Source organism: Pseudorca crassidens, chromosome 6, assembly GCF_039906515.1.
Source record: "Pseudorca crassidens isolate mPseCra1 chromosome 6, mPseCra1.hap1, whole genome shotgun sequence".
Taxonomy (NCBI): Eukaryota; Metazoa; Chordata; class Mammalia; order Artiodactyla; family Delphinidae; genus Pseudorca; species Pseudorca crassidens.
In genome coordinates, this window is record NC_090301.1 from 23,304,337 (window position 1) to 23,324,451 (window position 20,115).

Below are 20,115 nucleotides of genomic sequence, written 5' to 3' on the forward strand. Positions count from 1 at the left end.
AAATAAGACAGAGAAATACCATATCATTTTACTTGTATGTGGCATATTAAATAAACAAATTAACTAAATAAACAAAAACAAACATATAGATACAGGACAGAGTAGTGTTACCAGAGGGGAAGAGAAGTGAAGGAAGGGTAAGATAGGTAAAGGGGTCAACTGTTGACGGATGAAAACAACTTTTGTTGGTGAGCACACTGTAGAGTATACAGAAGTCAAAATATAATTTGTACACATGAAGTTTATATAACGTAAGAAACACAATCAGCAAATTGGGAATAGAAGGGAACTTCCTCAACCTGACAAATACATCTACAAAAAATTCACAGATAACATACTTAGTGATGAAAGATGGAAAACTTTCCCCCTAAGATCAGAAATAAGACAAAGACATCTCCTCTTACCATGCATATTCAACATTGTTCTAGAGGCTTTAGGTGAATAATTAGATAAGAAAAAGAAGTAAAATGTATCTATACTGGAAAAGGAACACTATTCTCACAGGTAACATGCCAAGATAAAATATAGGGAATATTCTAAGAAATCTACTAAAAATATTAAAATTAATAAATGAGATATTGTATATTGATACAAGATCAATATACAATAATCAACTGTATTTCTGTACCTTAGGACTGAACAATCTGAAAATTAAATTAAGAAACCATTTTCACTTACAATAGCATCAAAAAGATTAAAATACTTAGGAATAAATTTAACAATAGTAGTACAAGATATGTGTATTTTCTTTTTGCTGCTGTAACGAATTACCACAAACAGTGGAAATAAAATAACATGAATTTATTATTTTCTAATTCTGGAGGCCAAAATTCTGAAACAAGTGTCATTGGGCTGAAGTCAAGATAACAAAAGGGCTGGTTCTTTCTGGCGTCTCCAGGCGAGCAGCTCTTTCTCACAACACATGGCATCACATTGCTCTTTCTCTGACCCTTCTGCCTTCCTCTTTCACATTTCAAGGAGCCTTGCGATTACATTGGGCCCTCCTGGACAATCCAGGATAATCTTTTTAAAGTCAGCTGATTATCTTAATTCCATCTGCAATTTTAATTCCACCTTGTTATTTAACCCATTTATGGATTCTGCAGCATCTTGTCCAGCTCTTTTTCATGCTTTCAATTTTTTGTCATTTTTGAAAACCTGAATTTTAAATAGTACAATGTGGAAAGTCTATAAATGAGATTTCCTCCTCTCCAGGGTTTGTTGTTGCTGTTTTTAGTGATTTTCCTGAAGTAATTCAATAGTCTATATTCTTTGTTGTGTGGGGTCAGAGAAGTCTGCCTGTTTTGTTAACGATTAAACAGGTGATGTTTAAATGCCTTGAACGAATGAGTCATCCAGTCTTTGTTGACTGGCTCTGTTGGGGCACGTGTTCAACACTCTGGAAATTCACAACTCTGCCTTACTTAGCCTTTGCTTCCTGCTTGAGCTGAACTTGACAGCTCAGCCAGCTGTGAGAGATTAGACCCTTCTGAAATCTTTCCTGAGCATGCCCTCCAAATGCATGTGTCCGTTGATATTCCTAGGAACACGATAGTGTTTCAATGCTCCCTATGGACATTTAATTATCTAGGTTTCCTGTTTAAGAATTTTGCTTAACTTCTTGTTTGCCTAACTGTTATTGCTACCTCAGGCAGCTGCAATATTAAACATGTACTGCTGATTGTTTGCTACAAATGCCCTGGAAAATTGTCCATTCATACAAAGTAAGCCCTGACTCAGGTCAAATAAAAACAGGCCCTGCAAATAGGGGTTTCCAGGGGGCTTCTTGAAAGTTCAGATAGTGACATTTCTCTGAGAATGGGGCTTTGTGGAGCTTTCCAAACTTGTTCTGCTCTGCTACTTGCTACCATGGTTGTGAAGCAGTTGGTTTTCAAGACTACTGCAGAGTTGGGGAAAGAAAGGGAAGCGGATGGGGCAAGTTTAAACAATGAAAAGGTCACATTCTTACTCGGGTGCAGTAATTTTTTTTTAATAAATGCTCCTTTAATTGGTCCATGCTTGGTTAATTTCTAGAGTTCTGAAAAGTTCATTGTGACAATTTTTGCCAGTGTTCTCTCTGCTTTTATGAAGGAGAGATTTTTGAAGTTCTTCCCCTAATGATTGGACTTTTGACTGAAATTTATCCTCAGTACAATATTATTCAGAGAAGATTTTATATTTTAGGGTTTTTATGTCAAATGAAGGGCTAATATTAGGTTTTAAGTTCCTATGATAAAGCGATCTCAGTGGTAACAAGTGGTGCGTGTGTGTATGCATGTGTATGTTTGTGAGTATATCCGTATAATCACATGATACTACCAAGAGTATGAGAAAAAGTGGTCATATCCTGGTCTATTATCTTCTACTCTGTTCATTTTAATTAAATAGTTATTGATTCCCTATAATGTTTCAATTGATAAGCTATGTCCCAAGGATATAGAGATGAATAAGATACAGACCCTGCCCTAAATAAGCTTATAGTATTCCTCAGATTTTTTTTTTTTCTTTTTTTTCTTGCTAGAAAGAGAGAGACAGGCCAATAGACCTGGAGACAATATTGGTTTCAGAGGAAACCAGATCTCGGCTAGAATCTGCCAAACACCACCAACAGTGCTACTTTTACCAAAGGCTTACTCTGAGCCCAGGGCTGCTAAATGTTTTAGATAGATTTTCTCATGCATTCTTCATGAAAAGCTTATAAGTAGGTAATCCCCATTTTCAAATGAGCAGCTGAGGCTCTCAGAGATTAAATAAAATGACCTACCTGGTTCTCTGTCACACTGACACATGAAAACAAGCCTGACTTTAGAAGGTGCTTCTTACATGTAGAACCAGATTCCGCCCCTTGCCCGAGGACAGCCCTTGGGCAGTCTCTCCAAGTTTGCACTGAGTTGTGAGACTATGGGATATTTTTATTTTCTTAACACTTTTCTCTATGGTGATCATGTATTCCTTTTAGAATTAGACCAGAAAAACATTTAAAGAAGTATGCTGTTATGCTTAGCCTCTTCACATACAGGTGACAAACTATATTAAGAACTATATTAAGAAGCATAACATACACCTCTTCAAAGAATATAAAGTGGAATTTTATTATTTAATAGGTATATCTCAAAATTATCTTGGTAAAAATCTACTGAGGTTTCCGGATTATGAAAGTATCTACCTCTGAAGCTCAGAACATCACAATCTTAGGGAAATGGTATGTCAATCCCTTCATTACCTTTTGAAATTTGAACTCTTGGCTTTATGTTTATAGAAAATAAAACGGTTAACCATGTTTCCATTTTTTAATAACTAAACGATATACCTGTCAGAGAGCTTTCATACTATGGTTTTAGGCACTGTATAAATACATGAACAGGTAGCTTGTACCACAAAGAGAGAATATGAGGGATTCTGTAGAGACCCATTTACTCACAAATTCGTAAATCAGCTTATAAGGGTAGAAGTTATGTTTAACAGGATGCTGTCAGCTCTGTTTCTGTCTCAGGCAGTGAGATCAGGAAAAAAAATGCAGCACTGTGAAATTGTTTAAACCACTAATCCCAACTACTTTCATTTTATAGAGATATCTGGGAAGATACATGCTGTTTCAAGTAATAAGCTGTGCTCATATCAAAGAAAATGCAACCTCAAGTACCAGAGAACTGGACATTGTATTTACATTCAAAACCATGTTACTGTCATTGAGCAGTCCTCCTTTATTAGGTAAAGACCAAATGATGTGTTATTAAGGTAGTGTAGTGTACGTTTTATTGATCTATTGACATTAACCCGGAGATTGATATACAACTCTGTTTCATTTGCCCAAAGCTAGTCTAAATGGGCCAACAATAATAATACCTGCCTGTGGACAGAGCAGGTCAAACATTACGTGCTTTACTTTCCTCAAAAACACAAAAATATTTTATTTTTAAATGCTTTCAACTTAAATAATTTTAATTTCAAAAAGTAATTTTTTTGGTGTTTCTAGCCAATTATTTTCCTTCTAGAACCTAAAAAAAAGGAAATATGCAGAATTCTTTCTCTCTTCTGTAAAAGCAAAATACGATGAGCTACTTGGTACAATTTTTAAAGAGACACATTTTTAAGGGCTAAGGACAGATGAGTAACGTACATCTTTTTGCATTAATTATATTTGTTTTCAGTTTATAAATGATTTTATTTTTAACTTGGTAAGACCTTCAGACATGATCCTCAAATGTTTCATGGTTTGAGAGCATTCTTCTAATTCTAGCTTGGTGTAACCCAGACATCACAATATAGTCTTTCCTTCCTAACCCACTGTGTTTAAGGCTACCAATTTTATAAAAATTTCTGATCTAAGTTCTCAACATACCTATCAATGAATAAAAAATAATAATAGGTAACATTTCTTGAGCATACAGTTGCCAGGCAACAGAACTTGTGTTTTTCATATATGATAGAATTTAGCCTTCATAATTAACCCACAAAGTAGATATCATTATTGCATCCATTTTGCAGACAAGAAAACTGACAGGACTAGCAAAGGTGAAGGTAGGATTCTAATTTGGGCAACCTGAAACTCTGATTCCATGTTTTAGCGGTTTAGAGCATGACGTCTACCTTGCACAGGATTATGCTTAAGGTTCCTGCTTTTTGGCACTGTACATTTCATTCTTTCAACAGTGCAAAGGCAGCACCAATGCACATTCTCTGCATAGCTCCACCCCTTCGTCATTTTCAGCAACCAATGAATCGCTTTCAACAGCCAGTTCATCAGTCTACCCAGTAAATGCAAAGGGTGCTTTACCTTACCACTGTATGATCGCCATCTAGTGGTAAACATGTAATAATAGCTGGTTCTACAGTGATTAGTTACCCATGTCATTTCTAAAAAAGTGTCTTGATTCACAAATTCTACTAAGGAACTTAAAAACTTAGATGCAATCAAAACCAATTGTACTGTAAACAATAGATGACAATGATTTAATTATGTGTATAGTGTTATTTTAAAAGAATACAGCCTTTGCAGTAAGAGTTTTAAATTGCCTTCAATTTGTAGAGTCTGTATAATATTTATATAGTGTTTATAGTTAAAAGTTTTCCACATACATTTTATTTTTTAACTTATAAATATGTTAGAAAATTTCAGTGTTGAAAATATTTTAATAAAATATAACCATTATCATTAAGAAAAAGAAAAAATGTGGATAACCTTTATTGAGAATAAATACCAACTGGACAAGTAACAATGCCTTGCATAGCTACCGAAGGCTTAGACAAAGAGGCTTTGCTTCTATTTGGATTTTAGGTATTTTTGCCTGTTTGGTTTTATGTTCCCCACTTTGCTCTATTACCCGTGAATACCCATTCCTCGTTTGACCCATCCGACTCCATGGCATCCAGATTCTACACTCACCTGCCAGACCGTCTTAGTTCCCAGCTGTTCCAAAATCCATTCTCCTTGTCAATTCCAACACATGGGGCTTAATAATATTTGCAAACATCTGTGTCTTAAGTATAGATGCTAGATTTTTACCCAACAACTTTAAATTAACTTTGAATGCTAACTATTAGTATAATTTATAATATGATGTCCTCATAGTTGGATCACTTATATATTCCACGCTTTTCAAGTACAAATCTTACTTGGTCATTGTATGCCACTCTTTTTAAACATACAACTGAATTCCATTTTCTGCAGTCTCTTTAAAAGTTCTGCATCTATAATTATGAAAAGGGCCTAGAGTTATGGCAGGGGTACTACACTTGCCCAATTTAAAATTATGTTTATGCTATGTTTGTGAAACCAGTAATAAAATTTCATTTTTTTCTTGTCCTCAGAAAATTCAGTGAACCTAAAAATTAACTAATTTATCTTGTTTTTTTTAAATAAAGTTTTTAAAACTCAGTCATAAAACTTCAGAAGATGGGAATGAAAAGCAGAACTTCTAGAACTCAGTTTCTTCCACTGTTATTAATCTATTCTGGGTCTCTGCTCCAACTTGATTCAATATTGGTGATGTTTATTTTCATAGAAATCTATTATTTTATCAAGAATTCCAAACATATATTTTTTCATCTCTGTATTTATGGTTTTAACTCTTTCCAAATTGCTAAGGTTAATATTTCTGTTTCCTACATGTATTTTTTCTTTTATTGAGTTATCTACTTACTTCAATATTATAGTTCCTTATTTTATTATTTTTTCTTGAAAAAAACCTTTTGTATTAATATAAATGTACTCTTTTTATTCTAATTCATTCATTTCTACTTTTCACTTATCCATTCTTTGCTTTTCTATATTTGTTGACCAGTTGTACTTTTTAATTTAAATTCATAATTCACTTATTTTCTTTTTTTTCATTTAAAAAATAAAACTATCAAAGTGATAAATTCTACTCTGAGCACACTTCTGGTTACATCTCGTAAGTTTGATAAGTATTGTGTTTGGGACTGTTTATCAACTAGGTAATAACTGTTTACAGTTCTCTGACCCAATATTCATTTATTTACTTTTTAATAATTGAGATTTTATTATATTTTAGTTATTGATTTATTTTCTTTTACTACTGAATCTTGCTCACAAACTTTAGTTTGTATGTTTGTTATTCTGAAGAATTCATTTATGTTAAATTTGTGGTTTAAGAGTTATATAGTTTTAAAAACCTAACAATGATTTCAAAGAATCTACAATCTCTCTTCATAAAGTATAAAGTTCAATATATAACACTAAATACACTTGCTATTTTATTAATTTCTCTAATTCTACTGTAACTTTGTTTACTTCACGTATTAAAAACTGATATACTTTGAAGTCTTTGACTCTGGTGACTATACTTTTGGCAGAATCTTCTTTTATTTACGAGCTTTGTTTTATATATTTCAACATCATATTATCTGATCCTCAAGTGATATTTAGTTACCCTCCCATTTTAACTTTTTTCTGTTAGTCCTCTTTTTCCTGATATTAATATTATTATGCCTGTTGTGTTCGTCATTTATGTATTGAAGATGTCCGTTATGACAAGGGAAACAAGATGACTAAGACTGATTTGGGTCACTCAGTGTATATACCACTGTCATATCAAGTGGGTTTGACCCCCAAAAGAAATCTGAATTATGTCACTGTGGCAGGAGACACAGTGGCTTGAATGTCATAGTAATCAGGAATACATACAACTGGAAGTTACAGAAAACACTCAACTAGAAACAATTACAATTAAAAATAAAGTAAAAAAAATGTAGGAGTTTATTTTTCTATGTGAAGAGAAGAGGAATTAGACAGGTGTCACATTGTAATGTGTCTACTCTGGACGTCATCCAAGGGAGCAGAACCAAGCTAATCACAAAGATGGGCTCTGAGGAAGACTATGACTGCATTTATTAATCAAAGATCCAACTACAGACTAAAGTGTCATATTTGAATCAAATTTATTTTATGTTTGATTCTTTGATTATAGATGAGTATATAAATAGGAAAGATATTATCTTTAACAATAAATTCTTTTTTTACCAACCAAATTATCTAAGCAAAACTAAAAATCAAATATCACAAACTTAAATTTCAGAAACAACTTTTAAGGTATAAATATTATGTATGTATATATATGCATATATTATATATATTATAGTCCATAATGTATGGTCTTCGGTGTTGATTTACATGCAGTAAGCATTATAAAATGTCTGAGGCCTGAAATATAAACTCCTTCAGAACCGATCTCTACCCCAAATAAAAAAGAGCTTTTTTGCTGTAGTTTCTAATAATTATTTATTATTTTCACCAATTCTACAAATGGAACACTTGCTATTCATTATCTCTTACTTAAAACACATATAGCTAAATGTATTTTCTCCCGTTATTTTTATCCCACATGCATTAGAAAAAAGGAGTGTGGCTACATTTTACTAAAATTCTGCCAAAGAAAGTACTGAAAGTAAATTCATACTATGAGTGAATAATGATGTATTTCACCTCATTTTAATTTCAGTAATTGACTGGAAAAACAGGAAGATCTATTAAAAGGACCATGTGCTGGTCAAACATTAATGAGAAAATTTCAGAGTCACGGGTTGTCATGGTGACAGGGTATTATAGAAATCTGATTAGTATGCCCAGCAGCTACAGAAGTGATAGGCTACACTTCTAATTGTGTTGTCTCTGCTTGCAAGATGGGCTTTATGTTTCTGAGACATGAGAGGCAGGGCAGATTTGTTTATCCATATACCAGATACAGAACGCATTACATGTTCAAAAATTAAATTCAAACATCTAGTACCAAAGATTATTTGGTAAAATTATTTGGTATAATTTTAAAATTATATTTTAAAAACATTTTCAAAAATTAAAATTAAAAAATTAGTTTACTCTTCTCATTAACACACAAATTTCTGGACAATTTAGTTACTTTTATTTCAATCTAATTTCATTGACATTCATACTAAGGATAAGACAAAGATGGTTTAAAAAAAAAAAGTCTTGTGAAAACAAACAAAAAAAAATCAATAAGGTCCTCCTAAGACCAAAATTTCCCAGTGGAATGGTTGAGAAGTTGCACTACGGACTATGCATCTCCAAGAGTAGTTAGACCAGAGACTGTTAGAAAGAGCCAGATAGAGCCAGATGCTTAACAAATGTTAAGCATAATGTTGAATAAGAGAAGACAGTTGGGATTAGGGATAGCAGTTGACCACAAGCAACTGTGGGCAGAGCTTCCTGCCACCAGAATAATGTACTACATGTTTAACAGTGTCTTTCCTTCTGTGCCCCTGTTCTTTTGGTACAAAAATTCAGTGAATCCTGAAAATTACAGGGCTCAATGCCTTCAGTTCTGCTTTGTTTTCTTTAATGTCTTGAGTATCATTGAAATTTTTAAAGAAATTGATCACTGCCTCCTGATCCTTTTTGGTAGAAAACTTAATTCTAAAAGGAAAACATGCAAGATTAACAGAGGCAAAGTAAACACTGATATGCATTATTGAAATTCATGTGCCTTTTCATAGCTTATGAGTACAAGGAGCATTTCTAATGCTTGTCCTGGGAAGCTTATTACTCTTTTTAAATGCATCAGCATGTGGACTAAGTTTTACATGTACTAAATATCAAAAGCAATCAATCTAAAGTCAATATAAGGAAAGCCAAAGGAACATTATCTACACATTTCAAAATTCAGTGGAAGAGGTGGGGTTGCAGAGAGAAAAGTGGCAGTACAAAGTTTCAAGTTTCATTTATACAAGATGAGTGAGTTCTAGAGATCTACTGTATAGTACAGAGCCTACAGCAAATGATACTTATTGAATACTTAAAAAATTGCTAAGAAGGTAGATCTTACGTTAAGTATTTTTATAATGATGATGATGATGATAAAATAAAGTGGATGGGAAGAAACTTTTGGAGATGATAGATATGTTTATGGTATAGATTGTAGTGATGATTTCAAGGATGTATACTTAACTCCAAACTTATCAGGTCGTATATATTAAATATGTACACCTATTCATACTTCAATAAAGTGGTTTAAGAAAAAAAAAAAAAAAGCCAGCAGAGTGAAGACACAGAGTAAACAAATGCATTCCTGGAGAGATCAGGCTGGCTCTGGGAGTTGTGTGTACTGACCTGGGATGGAAGCAGCAATCCGAAAGCCAGTCGGTGTGGCCCAATCCTGTGAGAAGCACATTGCCTTTGGGGAGCCCCACCACCTTCCAGACGCGGTCCTCCCCACAGGAGATGAGGATGTCTTTGCGGGGGTGCGTGATGATGCTACACAGGGAAAGAGAAGAAAAGGTAGTTACGGGGAGATAACAGTGAATGGTTTCCTACTGGAAACAAATGAAATGGCAGGGATGATCCTTTTCAGCCAGGCAGGACGGCTTACTCAGAATGCTGGCTCAGAAGCCAGAAGAGCCAGGTTCGACGTCCTGGCTATAGCTCTAGCTTATGGCTTCTTGAATGCCATCAATCTAATTAACTTCACTGGATCCCAGTCCTCATGTGAAAAATGGGATGGTTGATTTAGGTGAATGCTCATGTCTAATTCTGGTTTGAAACAATAATTCTGTTTTTTTTCTTTCAGGGAGGAAAAGTTATGCCAATGAAAATCTGGTGTTAGGATATTTGGACCAGTAGCCATGCTTATTATATAAAAGCAAACTTCTTTTCAGACTATAGTGTATCTTAAATCAGGCATTATCCAGGAAAAGATCATGAATCATAACCACATTATCATAGTTCTGTAATAAATTCTATAAATGAAACATTAACTCCATGGTCCACTATCTACACAAAGGAGCTCAAATTCTTCATTAATATGCCACCTAAATTTGCTTCAGTCAATGCACAGTACACAAATTACAGTAATGAATTCAGGATGCAGAAGACAATTCCCACTCTATAAAGGCATAGAGGGAATTGAGAAAGACGTATGTAAAATTAATGATTAACACATTAAGCAGTATTATTTGAGCCAGACTATGATCATTGTGGCTGTTTATTTATTTACTGAAGCTAATCCATTCTAAAATCAAGAGTCTAAAAGGTTAATGCCTGATATTTTATCTATGGCAATGCTTTAATCTTATTTATATAGCGTTTCATCTATGCCTTACAATGTAATGGGAACGAATGTGCCGAATGTTAAGCACCTATTAAAATACCAGCCTAAATATTAGCAACAAATTGTTCAGTTTCAACATAGCCATCTCAAATCAAAGACATAATGCATTTACTTGCCTATACAGTGAAGTGAAACAAATAATGACTTAAACAAATAATGACTTAAAAAATAAGAATTACACATTCATTTCTCCCACAGTCCATTCTATGAATGGCATTGTTCCCTTCTTCTGCAAAAAAGACTTTAGGAAATCAATTTCCCAAAGAAATCATGGTCTGGGTCCATACCTACATGAGTAACTCCAGGGCTTACATGAGAGCAAAACTTTTCTCCTTATGGATCCCTTCCAATAATACCACTAAATCCCAGAATTGTGAGCTGAAAAATCATGTCTTTCCATTAGACCTATCCAGTTTTGGAAATTTGCTGGGGTCAGTATTGGAACTATTCAACTCACAGGCATGTGACTACTATGAGCAGGGCCTTCTTTCTGGTGAAACAGTTTCCCTTTTCTCTAGCACTTTGCTGCTCAAAATAAACATAGTAGAAGGGGAATTATTCATTTTGTAATTCATCATAATTGGTTTGTGACTTCCAGAAGGCCAGTTCAGGAAAGGAATTTATTACAGCTCAAACTGGGGAGAGGATACATTTATAGAACTTAATTAGAAGAAAAATATGATGAGAGGTAAAACATGTCAGATTGAAATGAATTCTATATTCAAACACACATAAGAAGGCAAACCAAATCCTTGAAACTACTGAGTATGATGTATGTTAGCTCACAGCTTTCCGGGCAGACACATGCACACTTGACTAGATGATAAATTACCCTCTTTATGTGAAGATAACTAAAGTCATTGATGTCTTTACGGACTTTGAAAGATAAGTTTCCAAAATGACTTTGTGGGGGAAACTATTTGTAGAAGTTAAGGGAAAAAAAAGATAAACACAAACCTATTGGTGGTTAATCAGTTTTGGAAGTGTTTTTCCAGACTCTTCTGAACACTTCTACTTTGAGGGCCCCTCCATAACACCTGAACTTCCCGAGAACTCATCCCACTAATCACACTCTCAGGTTTCTCTATGCATATATTTCTTTTCTAACATTACATATGACTTATTTTTCCTAATTATTCTGGACCAGTTTCAGTCAAACACTGATATTTTATTCTTTAAAAAGTATAATTTACATCATCTATGAAATGGTCTTTAAGTGATTAGAACTATTTCCAGCGTGTATAGAAGGGAATTTAATGCTCTCGTAAGAATCAATTAACAAGTACTTGTTATTGAGTTAGTCACAGAATAAGTGCACCAGCAAAGACTGGGTCATAGTGATAAAGATCCCCAATCAAGAGTTGCAGATTCTGGGCTTCCCTGGTGACGCAGTGGTTGAGAGTCCGCCTGCCAATGCAGGGGACACGGGTTCGTGCCCCGGTCCGGGAAGATTCCACACGCCGCAGAGCGGCTGGGCCTGTGAGCCATGGCCGCTGAGCCTGCGCGTCCAGAGCCTGTGCTCCGCAACGGGAGAAGCCACAACAGTGAGAGGCCTGCTTACCGAAAAAAAAAAAAAAAAAAAGGAGTTGCAGATTCTGATTCCAATCATTCCTTGTGGGAGAACACAGGTCAGGGGCCACGAACCAGAAATATTCCCCCAGATACAGAAGTTTAGTGAAGCTGAGTGTCATTATCAACTCCATAATGAGGCACTGGTGTCTGAAATCCTCCTCCTTCTCTCCATCATCAATTAACAACAATAATATCCAACATTGTTTGAAAACTAAATGTGCACCAGAATTTGTACTAAATCCTTAATTCTCACAACAAGTAGAAAGAAAGCTCACGAGGTCAAGGGTTTATGTCTGTTTGTTTGTTGTGTACTTGCTGTATACTCACCCCCAAGAGTGGCTGGGATATATTAGCTATTCAGTACATACTTGTCATACGTCTGACGGGGGGACTGACTTCGGTACAGTTAGTTTTATTATATTATAACTAAGTAAACAGAGGTTGAGATATTATGTAAATTGCTCAAGTTTGATAATAGATGGAGGCTGACTTTGAATCCAGGATGGTCTGAATTTGAGGATCATGAATTTAGACATTTTTACTTAGTGTCAGTCTTTCATAGTTTATTATTTATATGTGTGTACTGTAAGTATCAATAATTCTTGTAACAGAGATGGGAGATATCATTCCCAGTAAATGTTTAAAGTCATTTAGTCATTATTAAGTCCTGAGTTAATATATCTAGGAATTTTCAGTGTATATATCAGAGCTGGGTACCACCTGACATAACAGTCTTAAAAAGAGGACCCTACTCTTTACAATAAAATGCTCTGGTCCTATAAGAGAAACCAGGTGAGTAGCACCCCTTGTACATTCTGATCTACAAAGGCTTTTGTGCTAATATACTACATGTTGCACTTAATAAACTCATTAATTTGATCTCTTGTGCTAATATTATGAGCCTTGTATTATTCTTTAAGTTATCAGAGGGCATTAATGTTTTATTCACCTATTTTCATAGAGAACTCTTCAAAGAATAAATAAATATTCTCTGTAAAGAATAGATAAAGCATAAATGTAGAAGGATATTTAATAAGCATTGATTCCATGGGCATTTAATTCATTGAGAATTTTCCCAGTATATTCAGGCCTCAACTTTCATCATTCTATTTATCTCTAAATCAGTCTTTTTTTTTTTTTTTTTTTTGCGGTACACGGGCCTCTCACTGTTGTGGCCTCTCCCGCTGCGGAGCACAGGCTCCGGACGCGCAGGCCCAGCGGCCGTGGCTCACGGGCCCAGCCGCTCAGCGGCCTGTGGGATCCTCCCGGACCAGGGCAAGAACCCGTGTCCCCTGCATCGGCAGGCGGACTCTCAACCACTGAGCCACCAGGGAAGCCCTCTAAATCAGTCTTTTAAAGAAGTTGAAAAATGGGAGAAATAACTAACAATTTATAGGAGTCAGTTCCTGATCTCCAAATGGCATACATTAACTCATTTAACGGTCATAATGCCCCCATGACTTAGGTCTATTATTATTCCTATTTTGCAGATAGGGAAACTGGGGCACAGAGAGGTTAAATGATCTACTCAAGGTCACAAACCCAGGAAGTGGCAGAGGGAGGACATGAATTTGAGCAGACTGTCTCCAGAGTCCATCTCTCTCTGGAAAGTGAGCTCAGAACCTCATCCCTTTCCTTTTTTTAGATGATAACATTGGAGAAGAAGCCACACTGAAGATTGTATTATTTTTATCTAGGGAATTTATTGAGATGATCTTAAAATTCAAAACCACTGATAATTTTTTTTTGTCATTTTTCTAATGATGTGTGAAAAGGTTTTAACTATTGTCACTTATTTTCTGGAAGTTGGGCACTGGTTAGGTTCAGAGTGGTGGAGAAATAGATCAAAGTTGATTGGAAAAACAAGTACTTATGATCTAAAGCTGAGGTTGGCCAACATTTTCTTAAAGGGCCAGAGAGTAAATATTTTCGGCTTATAGACCATATGGTCTCTGCCATAACTATGTAACTCTCCTTTTCACAAATAAGGAGGAAATACTAAAACTGACCCATAAGGGTATTGTGCTGTGAGGATAAGTTGGTATATGTAAAGCGGTTGGAACAACATCTAAGCATGGTCAGCTTTCCATAAATATTAGCTATTATTATTATTGAACATCATTGCACTTCATTGTAACCTGGCCCTTCATGTAAACTTCTATAATCTACACATGCCTCTTTTAAGGATCACAGGTAGTAAATTTAGTCCTTAAAATTGTAAATATTTAGAGAAAAATGATGTTTCCATGTGGTTTTGATAGACACCAGACATTGCTGTACTTTATTTGATGTTAAATCATCTGACAAAAATGTAGGACCCACACATAATACTTTCACACATGAACATGAGGAAGCTTTGTGGTGGTCTCTTTCATAATGTGGTTTTTAGGAATGTATTGCGGGAAACAGTGGACAATACGTACACATTGACCCCTCTCCCTGCCTTCATGTACACAGGTAGCATCAAGTAGTTTCTGGTCACTGGGGATGGGCTCTGCGAGGCCCTGGGCGTACTGAGATGAAGACAACACAGTTCCTCTCCTCAAGTTCTGTCCACAAATAGGTATCCCTCTTCTAACTAATCATAAAATGATTTTCCTTCTCAAAGATGTCTTCCCGAAGTTCTAATTAATAAGAATAATGAGTTCTTACTTAATATCTTCCTAGCGCCTGCCCTAAGTGCCACAAAGTCATTTTACTTTAAATTTTGAATATAACCTTTCTGCTTCCCTTTAACTTACTATTAATTATAATTGCAAGATTCAAAGACAAAGGCCCTGTCACCTCCTTCCTAAGTTAATAAGCCTGTGACTAGGGTGAAAATAGTACAGGAAAACATCTTAAGGATTCAAAAAAGGAAATTGTGGGTGAATGCTAATCCTGCCTCTTAATCAAGTCAGTCCTGATGAAGTATCCATAAAATGTTTTGTTAAACAATATACCAGGCATGTTACATAAAATATTATGTTCTATCAGAGATTTTCTCTCTTTTATAATAGGACACATCCCTTACAATAGACCATGTGATATACACTTCAGAATCTCTTCTCTCTAATCGAAATTGTTCTTTCCAGTAGTGGCGTTACACAAGGATATTTTGGAGGGAATGTGTGGGGGTGTATGGCGAACACTATTAATTATCAACAGAGTCACTGACATAAGCGCCACTGTTAGACTTTTCAGAGAGAAGAATATTAATCTAAAAAAAGATTGTCACAAGAAAGACTAATTAGATACCCCTGTCTTCACTTTAGGTTATTCAGCATTGTAAATGTTTCCTTCACAGGCTCTAATTATTTCCAACACAGAAGATGCTCAGAGGGTTGAAAATGAATCAATATCAAAATGTGTGCCCTGTGAACAGTGGGTGACCACTATCTACTTGTCCTTAACGATAGCACACAGTCACACACTGCACATGCTTTTATCCAGCTGACCAGGACAAAAATATACAAAACATCTGTCTGACTGTTGCTCCACTAATAACCGCATCTTATATTTGGGTATGCATCAGGATTTACAAAGCACTCTAACATGCAACTTTTACTCTTTATTTCAACCAATATGGATTAAGAGCCTACGATGCAGTATGCAAAACAGACAGGAGCAGCACTCTCAGGGAGCTTACATGTGAATGTGGGGAAACAAACAGCAACAATCAAATGACTGAACAGAATAGCCTAGCTATGAGAAAAACCAGCAAAGTGATATGACAATGATTTGTAGGAGAATGTTATTTTTGTTGTTGTTGTTGCAGAGCACGGGCTCTAGGCACGCGGGCTTCAGTAGTTGTGGTTCGCGAGCTCTAGAGCACAGGCTCAGTAGTTGTGGCGCATGGGCTTCATTGCTCCGAGACATGTGGGGTCTTCCTGGCCCAGGGCTCGAACCCGTGTCCCCTGCGTTGGCAGGCGGATTCGTAACCACTGCACCACCAGGGAAGCCCCGAGAATGTTATTTTTGATGAGGTGGTTACCAGAGTCCTCACTGAAGACATGACATTCTAGCCAAGATCAGAATGGCAAGAAGGAAGAAGTATTTTTAGGACAATTTAGGGGCAGGTGGTTTCAGGCACAGGTGACCGCACCTACAAAAGTGCTAAGGCTCGGGCTTCCCTGGTGGCGCAGTGGTTGGGAGTCCACCTGCCGATTCAGAGGACGCGGGTTCGTGCCCCGGTCCGGGAGGATCCCACATGCCGCGGAGCGTCTGGGCCCGTGAGCCATGGCCGCTGAAGCTGCGCATCTGGAGCCTGTGCTCCGCAGCGGGAGAGGCCACAACAGCGAGAGGCCCGCGTACCGCAAAAAAAAAAAAAAAAAAAAAAAAAAAAGTGCTAAGGCTCAAGGGAGTTGGTGTATTCAAGGGACAGAAGGAAGGCCAGGGTGACTACAGAGAGAGGCGAGGACTCTGCTGAGGATGGATGATAAGCAGGTGGAAAGCAAGGACCAGATCATATGCGGCCTCACAGGCTGAGAAAAAGAGACTGGCATTTATCCTAACATCACTGAATAGTTTTAAGTAGGAGACTGATATATGAATGATAATTATTTAAAAGATCTCTCCAGCTCCTGTGTGGAAAATGAGAAAGTGGGGAGCAAGAGATAAAAAACAAAACAGTAGCTAGGAGTATACATTAGTAACTTAAGTATAATGGCTTTAGATCCATTTCACACACAGCTCCTCATTATTATGAAAGGTGTCACTTTAGTATATTAATATTTTTTGCCATTATCCTCAGGAACAGTCAACTCATAGTTCTTCTCACTAATAAAGAATATTAAATTATTAAGTGTACTTTAAAAAAGTGCCAAAGTAAAATGGATTAAAAGCCATAAAACAAATGTGTGCACAAAACAATGAAAAAATCTGTCAAAATAAGATATCAGGTCCCATTCTTTTTCAGAAGTCAGCTAAGAAAATGTGAAAATATGAAATATTAATACTTCCTGGGCACTTTAAATTTAAAAATGTAATATTATAGATTTTATTCAAGACTATATAGGATTTATATTGTCAGGATCTGGAAAGTAGTACCTACCTTTCATTTTTATTAAATAGATGAGGCATTTTCACAGTTTGTGGCATTATTAATAATACCCCAGAGGGTAGTTAGTCATAAAGGCTAACACTTCCTTTTTATTTTTCTTGTCCAGTGTTCTTCCAACCTCATACTTACAGTAAATTTGGAGTCGGTAGAGTACCAAATAGTCTTCCCCTTGCCTTGCTGCGTGGCTGGTAGTTCTAATCCCAGTCATGGGCAAGGGAAGAGGCAGGCAAGATTGTATGTGTGTCCTGGCTCATCTCTAGGGCAATTCTATTTTTGTTACCTCTTCTATATACTTATATAAATGCTCCATTGAAATTTGTAGATTTGTATTTTTATAAGAAAAATTCCCCCAATACATATACAAATGTAAAGATTTTCCACCAACACTCAAAGATCATTTGTGAAAAGTCAACATATATGCAAATATGCAGCCTCATAATCTTGCAAAATTTACTACCACCTCATCTACACAGCTGGGCACCTTTGTTTCATAGCGTGGAGGGAGCTCCCACTTTGGTGAGTACACAAGCCAGGCCGTTTCCCAATTATCTCCCAAATTAAAATTCTTAAGATCAGGGACCTTAAGAAAAGCTATTTAAATTTATTATGTTTCTGTTTTCTTACATTAAAAAATGTAATATCATTTATCCTGTCTCCTTCACTTCATTCCTGTTTTATTAAATAAAACAAACCTTAAGAAAGGATATTCTTAAGCTAAACAATATATAATTTCCATCTCCTCCAGAAGTTCTTGTTCCAGAAGTTGTTCTAATATGTGAAAGAAAGACCATTTCAAGATACACAGAGTCAACTAGATGAAATTTATAAACTCCAAAGACAGAGGAATACAGGCCCCACTATTTTAGTAAATGGAATAAAGAAGATCAATGTAACAGGTCAACCACTTCCAGATTTATGAAAATAGTTCCTGGAACGTTCCTGCTACCTTAGCAGCTGAACATTTTATGCTACATAGTTTTATACACACTGTGTTTCATGTTATGAAATTGCTGTGTAGTTCTTTATGGTTTAACAAGTTTGAAAAGTTACATTACACATTTATATTCTTAAGAAACCCATTTCAATAATAAAGTTTATTTGGTTATTTCATGTTTCAGCAATCTACAAGAATTCTGTGTAGTTATAAATATAAGAATTTTCCATTTCCTTAGTATATTAGTGACACAGAGTAGACGCTTTTCTAAGCTTAAGTCAAACATCTTCATGGTAAGAGCTCTATCATGAAAATCTCTTTTCAAGGAGGATATTTAGAAATATAAGCTACATATAATCTAGGAATAATTGGAAGTGTTACCACGTAAGACATGGAATTGAGGTACACTTATACATTGAAGTATAGTACAAAAGTCTGTTCTGAACTTGGCCTAATTTATTAGAAACCACCAAGCCAGTGTGATGATTGTGATGATGGTTAACTCTTGACAACTTCTTTTGGTACCTGTCTGATAAACAAATTAGAAAGCCAAAATGAATTATGTATGGCTGCTTTATTAGTAAGGAGTACTGACTAAAATTCAATACTTTTTTACAAAATAAGTTTTGCAATTTGAGACATATATTGAAATTATCATAAGTTACATAAATCGTCCTGAGTCTCAATTTCTATATTGAAAAATGTGCTAAGACTGAATGAATTTACATCATCATGTCTCATTTGTGTCAGAGGCCATGTGGCAGAACTGATGGGGACAAGAGAAGGAAACTAATTGGCACTCCCTGTATGTAGCTGGTGATATTAGAGGAAGCTGAAGAGCACCAGTGAGTGAGCCCCATCAGTTTCCAGGGGACTGAGGAGAAGGAACAGGGAGTCAGATGAAGGGGACAGTAGTAAGAACTGAGATGACAAAAACACCTTACTAAAGCTATTTAAACACACAGACAAGTGGAATTCAGGGTTGGTGGCCAGATGCACACAGCCAGAATTGATGAATAAAATAAAAAGTGTAAGTTTAAGGGGAGGAATTAGATGGCCAATCAGGCCAAAGTGAGATTTGCTAAGATTTGCTATGGTGGGACATAAATCCTAAAGGGAACAAGGTAGACAAAAATGGATCCACACAATGGCAGATTAAAAAAAGCAAGAAACAGGGCTTCCCTGGTGGCGCAGTGGTTGAGAGTCCGCCTGCCGATGCAGGGGACGCGGGTTCGTGCCCCGGGCGGGAAGATCCCACATGCCGCAGAGCGGCTGGGCCCGTGAGCCATGGCCGCTGAGCCTGCGCGTCCGGAGCCTGTGCTCCGCAACGGGAGAGGCCACAACAGTGAGAGGCCCGCGTACCACAAAAAAAAAAAAAAAAAAAAAGAAAAAAGCAAGAAACAGATATGAAATGGGTCCTGATAATTGTCCATGTAGTAAGATGCTGCTTCATCTGTCTTTTATTACCATGCATTTGTCTCTGCATCGTAGATGCTACTGACCTCTTCCTTCTACTCCATGTGAAAGAAACAAAAATAAAGAGGTATGTACTGATTCCCTATTCTATTTCCAACTACCTATTTTGGGTAAGAAAAGGGGACAGAGAGAGCAATCCAAGCAGCAACCTGCTATGATTTCAGGTAAGCCTTGGACCTTCTGTTCTTGCCCAGCCCAATATTACAATCAGTTAGAACAGGAGCAACTGCACAGGTATTCAATACCATGATTTATTGTCTACCCTGAGTTCTACCAAATTCAGTGGGAGAAATAAAAGGTTATGCACCATTCCCAGTTCTCTGAAGCACACAGCTTAATCAACCGTCCTTTAATAAATAGCTCAAATTACTTTTCTTATTGCAGCACTCAATGTCTGTAGCACAGACCCCTCTGGAAATTACCCAGTGCTTCTCCTATACCATAAAGCTCTGCTTCCAGTTATTTTTGTATTATGTGCTTATATTTGTGTCTGTGTATTTGTGTGTAGT

The 20,115-nt window shown here is 36.2% G+C and overlaps 1 protein-coding gene across 1 annotated transcript in view; it reads right to left on the reverse strand.

Moving 5' to 3' along the window:
• Positions 1-20,115, reverse strand: part of SPAG16 (sperm associated antigen 16) — an 891,359-nt gene that overhangs the window by 461,658 nt on the left and 409,586 nt on the right. The window contains exon 11 of the mRNA XM_067740696.1: positions 9,587-9,730. Within this exon, the coding sequence (XP_067596797.1) occupies positions 9,587-9,730 (144 nt within the window). The remainder of the gene's footprint in view (positions 1-9,586; positions 9,731-20,115) is intronic.